We start from the raw sequence: 6,000 nt of genomic DNA, 5'->3' as shown, positions 1-6,000 counted from the left end.
TGAACGTTTTTTTGCTGTAAAAGCGGATCCTGCTTTTACAGCAAAAAACGCATGCAAACGCATGTGTTATTTTGCAGGATCCTGTCACTTTAAGTTTATGGGCGGGCATTGGAGTCTTGTGATCGGGAGTCAGTGGAACTGAACGTGATAGACTGGGAGCCGGCTTCTGACAGCTGCGGAGGCTCGTAACCAAGATAAACATCGGGTAACTGGCTTGGATACCCGATATTTACGTTGGTTACGAGCATCCGCAGGTGCTAGGAGCCGGGCTGCCGGCTCCCTGCACACGTAACCAATGTAAACATCGGGTAACTAAGAGAAGCGCTTTGATTGGTTACCCGATATTTATCTTGGTTACGGGTGTCCGCAGCTCTCAGGCGGGGGAGAGAGACAGAGAGGGAGGGGGAGAGAGGGGCTGATCACCCGAGGCTGGTTTCTGTGCATGCTCAGTAGAGCAAGCAGGATCCTGTCTATCAGCATGCCAGCATTCACATGTGTTTGCGTGCAGTATAGTCAGGATCCAGCAATTTGCAGTATTTGGACGCAGCTCAAAAACGCTACAAGTAGCGTTTTTGAAAAATGTTAAAAAAGTGCAACTTGCTGGATCCTCACTATAACGCATGTGAACGCATGTTGACGCGAGTCCATTGCAAATGCATTGAAATGAAAACGCATTTGCACTGGATCCGTTTTTGTGTTAAAAAAACGTTCAGGACGCATGTTAAAAAAACGTAGTGTGAAAGCAGCCTTAGATATATTTACTTTGAACCACATTAACGCTTTGTGTAATATAAAGTGCAAGAAGAGTTGGATGTTCTTCAATATCAGACCATGGTATACAGCCAGGCTGGCAGCTTGACGCTGTAAAGCCCAGAGCCAAAACCGGTTCCCCCTACTCAATCTTTTCTGTTGAGTGCTGCCATAAGAGATTACATCACCCCTATATACAGAATAAAATTAACAATTAAATTATGAAGTCAGACAGCTCCATCTGGTTTGATGATCATATTAGCAAGGTATAATGTGCCGCTGAGGGGCCTGTTCCCTGACTGCAACCTCTCAAACCTGTATAGTTATACCACTGGATATAGCCAACATGAACATATCCAGGACTATAATCACAAGAAGCAATCTATAAAAGGAAAGATCAGCTCTAAAAGGATGTGTCATATAGAAAGAGATGTCATGCCAGATATTAATGATGTAAAACACAGCATACATTAAAGATAACTGCTGGCAAGGTTCATTATCCGCTAAGAAATAAAAACTTTTAAGGTAAAGAGCTTTATCTTGTATTACAGACTGTAACACATTCATCTCTCAATATCTGCCAGACGCTTACAGTAAGTGTGTAATATTGAAATGATCCCTAATGAGCGCTACATTTAAGAACAATACTTTTGTAGTATGGTTCTCTCAGTGTAAAAAACGGGTCCTATGGCTCTCACTGTGATTACATATTACACCAGGGCTACACAGAACAGAAATATTGGTCACAGCATGAAGATCACAACAATCTTCATCATCAATACCCGAATACTGGCAACTATACATTCAACTGCCCTGGAAAAGGACAGTCAGAGGGTATCCGTCAGCAGGATTATGCATTTGAGAACAGCATAATGTAAGAAAAGAGATCCCAATTCCAATGATGTATGAATTAGTTTACTGGGTGCAGTGGTTGTGACACAATCTGAGTTTTTAGCTGTAGTAATGCAGCAAAACTCAGAAAGCTGTCCACACCCTTATCACAGCTTTCTGAGTACATTGTATAGTGACAGTGAGCTGCTTATCAGAGGGGAGGCATGGTTGGACCAAAATTCAGATGTCATGTAGTCTACGTAGTGATAATCTGATGGTGATAAAACCTTCATTCTATGGAATCAACAGCACACAGCCTAATAAGTGACACATCGCTGAAATCTTGTGCTTGGATTACATAGCAAAAACCTGCTGACAGGTTCCCTTTAAGGCTATAATTGTGTTCATATGAGGTTGATTTGCTGTTGAAATTTCTGAGATCATAATATACAGAATATCACTTCCATACAAGTGAATGGGATGTTTCTGCAGCATGTATGTAGATTTCTGAAATCCACATCCAGTTTTATTTCACATCTGATGCGCACATACAAACACACATACCCTTCGGTAGAGTGCCTTCTTTCTACGACCCGTAGTTGTTTGATCTCAATATAAATGGTATACAGTTATATAACAGTCTTGTCCTCTGTTTCCTTCTTTAGGGAAATTGGGACCCGACTTGGGACGTTACTGCATATCTTCCATTCTCTTGGCTAGTAGACTGACGACTGCACAATATAAAGAGACTATAGAATGAGGCCTCAATCTACCTAGCTGAATTCTCCCTTCTTGGACCCTTGTTTACTTTTATCTCTTTTGTATTCTTTATTTTTCAGAGAAGAGGATAAGACGCAGTGACTGAGAAGTTCTTTTTGTCACAACTAAGTGACTTTAAAGCTTGAAGGCTTTCTTTATGGTTGATTATAGTTTTATTGCATTAGTTACCACAAATAACTAAGTCATATGAAAACCATACATATAGATCACTACTACTAGTGTATGAAGACACAAGCCCTTCTTCAGGATAGAAATTTTCATAGACATAAGAAAGTATTTCCAAAATTTGATCGGTGATAGAACAGATTCTAGCAGCTTTATAAATCCTTCTACATCTCCACTATGACTTTGTTCTGAAGACGCTACAGATTGTAAAACAGGTGTTTGTGCCGTTCCCCTGAGATCTTGAGACGTCCTGATAAATTATAGGATGGATTGCTCATTTCCTTTCCTCAATAATAAGAGATGCCAGTCTCTCCAGTCCCTGCAATAGTCAGACAATGACAGCGTTTAGTGTACATGTAAGGAATGACAATACACAAGACATGATCAGCAGAATACTCAGCATGAATTCCAAGTAATGCACACACTTTCTGGTTAACTAAAAGGAAATGATTAGAGTCCTCTGGACTCCATAGTGAATTATATTTTTAGGTTTTTTTGTTACTTTCCTCTTGGATCTGGAAATTTTTACATTATGTTTTAGCCTCGAATTTCATGACTCTGGGAATCTTTCTGAAGCTTTCAAAAACTGAATTCAGATGGGGCCCAGAAAGGCCGTAAAAGCTTTGTAAAATCTCAAAATTGTTGTGCAACTATTTTGCGACTTTTGGTGCTTTCATGTAAGTGTGAGTTAGCTCCACTGAAATGGAAGGAGCAGAGGTGCGACTTGGCGTGTCCATATACACCTGGCTAATTCATCCAACCTGTCGGCATTTTGCGCGGCAGAAATGAAACTCCAATCTTAGACTGGAGTAGCATCTCTGAAACAAGGCACGGAGGCACAAGCCACTGAGAAGAAGTAGAGAATTCATTAGGTGGAGTGCGCTTCTTAATAGAGGTGAGTGAACCAGACATTCAGTTTTTGGTTTTCGACCAAACACCGACTAAAAAAAAAAAAAAAGTTCGGGTTCGGTTGCTTTACGTATGCAAACCACTCGAGCGAGCATCACTGTGCTCAGGTATGGTTGGTGCTGAGCCCACTCCGAGCAACTTGCAGTGTTTGATCGGCTCGCCACTGGGGGTAACAACAGCATGATCGGATGTAATGTGCAATCCCCGCAAAAAATGGGAAAACCTTGCCCACCATCCCCAGCAAGTATTCAGCTTATGGCTGGCTGTATGTGGGTGGAGACTCGAACTGCCAATCAGTGACTTCTATTGGGGTTCAGGCCAAATCCGATCCCATGGAGGTACAGTTCAGCTAAACCCAACAAACTGAACTTTCACTGGTTCGCTCATCTCTACTTCTTAATAAATGAAATGCCTTTATAGTCCATCAAGTCTAGAGTGAGCGTGAGCCAGTCTTGATGAATTGACCCCATGGAATACAATGAAACAAATGGAAACAAATGGAATCCAAACACTGCAACCTTTTCTCCAGACCCAATAGTTTAGTAAGTCACTTTCAAAACGCCAAAAATATAAAAAACCCTTTGTCAGGCCCAGCAGCAGTCATTTATCTTTACTACATGACAACATTGATATGAAAACACTGCACATACCTGGTCAATCTGCTCCGGAGTAGAGATAGAAAAGGAGGCTCGCACATAAGAACTGGGCTGGGAACTGTCAATATTAAATGCCGAGCCAGGAACTAGAAGAACCTACGGACGAACAGACAACAATCTATATACAGTGCCTACACCATTGTCTAGTATATTCCCGGTCACGGCTGACATTTGTTATTATACCACTGCATTACATTAACCAATTATTCTTCACAGCAGACACTACATGACATTTCCTAGCCTAATTAGAGGTTTTCTGGACAGTCACGACTTGTCTGCGCAAACAAGGCTGACACAAATCATCGGATATCATTTGCCAACATTACTTGTACTAATTACTAGATATTGGGGTAGATTTACTTCTGCAATTATTAAGAAGAGCATTAACATGTGTATGACAGGACCAACTCATCTAAACCAAAAGGATTTAGTGGACAATGCCCAGGACAGCATGATACCGGCTCAGCGGTGCGCACCATGTCGGCAGATAAAGCACACGTTACACCGCTTAGTCTCTGGCGTGGCTACTTTTACATTTATCAATAGTAATAGATCTGCCAAATTGTGTTCACTATTAGGGTAGAGTCACACAAGGGTATCATCGTGAAAAATGGACAGCAATAGAACCAATGTTATTTAATTGGACCGTTCAGAGAAGCATTTTTTTTTTTTGCTGACCAAATCTACACTTGAAAAGAAGATTGTAGCATGCATTAGTTTCGTCCATGTGTCAGGTCAGACATGCCCATTCACACCTATGGGTGTGCAGAAAAAAATGGATCCTATAGAACATCCTTTTTTTTTATGGATACGTTGCAATTCTTTAACATAGGAAATGACAAATGGCCTTGAGAAGGATTAACTGCTGCTATAAAGAACGAATTTCACATGGATGACAACGGAGAAAAAAATTGTTCCAGTTATCTGGTGATTTTTTTATATGCTTGTGTGAATCCGTCCTCAGTATGCTCCTGCAGTTTATCTAGTCCCTGCTTTTTACTATTCTAGCAAATATTAGATGTAAGGGACTATGACAGTTGGGTCAAATGAAAACATATACAGTCATAGCTGAAAGTGTTGGCACCCTTGAAATTGTTGCAGAAAATGAAGTATTTCTCCCAGAAACGTATTGCAATTACACGTTTTGTTATACACATTTTTTCATTTGTGTGCATTGGAACAACACGAAAATAAACTGAGAAAAAAGGCAAATTGAACATAATTTCATACAAAACCTCAAAGATGGGCCTGTCAACTTAATATTTGGTTGCTCACCCTTTGAAATAACTGCAATCAGTTGCTTCCTATAACCATCACCACGCTTCTTACACTTCTCAACTGGAATTTTAGACCACTTTTCTTTTGCAAACTGCTCCAGGTCTCTCATATTTGAAGGGCACCTTCTTCCAGCAGCAATTTTAAGATCTCTCCACAGGTGTTCAATGGGATTTAGATCCGAACTCATTGTTGTTCGTTCAGAACGCTTCAGTGCTTTGTTTCCAACCATCTCTTGAAGTATATTTCAGGTCATTGTCCTGCTGAAAGACTTATGACCTAGGATGGAAATACAGCTTTCTGGCACTGGGCACTACATTACGACACAATATCCTTTGTTAATCTTCAGATTTCATGATAACTTGCACATAACAAAGGCACCCAATACCAGAGGCAGCAAAACCACGTCAAAACATCTTTGAATCGCCACCATATTTGACTGTAGGTACTGTGTTCTTTTCTTTGTAGGCCTCATTCCAGTTTTAGTAAACAGTAGAATGATGTGATTTACCAAAGAGCTCTATCTTTGTCTCATCTATCTACAAGACCCTTTCTCAGAAGGATTTTGGCTTACGTACATTTTGTCAAACTGCAGTCTATCCTTACTATGTCTCTGTGTCAGAAGTGGAATCCT

General features: G+C 40.6%; 1 protein-coding gene across 7 annotated transcripts in view; it reads right to left on the bottom strand.

Annotated features, from left to right (window-relative positions):
* Nucleotides 1–1,838: 1,838 nt before the first annotated feature.
* The window catches only part of AADAT (aminoadipate aminotransferase), a 177,077-nt gene continuing 172,915 nt past the window's right edge, over nt 1,839–6,000 (bottom strand). For 3 of the 7 annotated variants that reach the window (XM_075335007.1, XM_075335015.1, XM_075335024.1), the window contains 2 exons: nt 4,086–4,187; nt 1,840–2,845 (listed from right to left, as the gene is read on the bottom strand). In XM_075335007.1, the coding sequence (XP_075191122.1) occupies nt 2,801–2,845; nt 4,086–4,187 (147 nt within the window). In that variant the 3' untranslated portion in view covers nt 1,840–2,800. Of the gene's footprint in view, nt 2,846–4,085; nt 4,188–6,000 lie in introns of all 7 variants that reach the window. The other 4 variants (XM_075335058.1, XM_075335053.1, XM_075335043.1 and 1 more) reach the window with 2 other exon arrangements.

Source organism: Anomaloglossus baeobatrachus, chromosome 1 (genome assembly GCF_048569485.1).
Source record: "Anomaloglossus baeobatrachus isolate aAnoBae1 chromosome 1, aAnoBae1.hap1, whole genome shotgun sequence".
Classification (NCBI taxonomy): domain Eukaryota; kingdom Metazoa; phylum Chordata; class Amphibia; order Anura; family Aromobatidae; genus Anomaloglossus; species Anomaloglossus baeobatrachus.
This window is presented reverse-complemented; position numbering and strand designations above follow the sequence as displayed.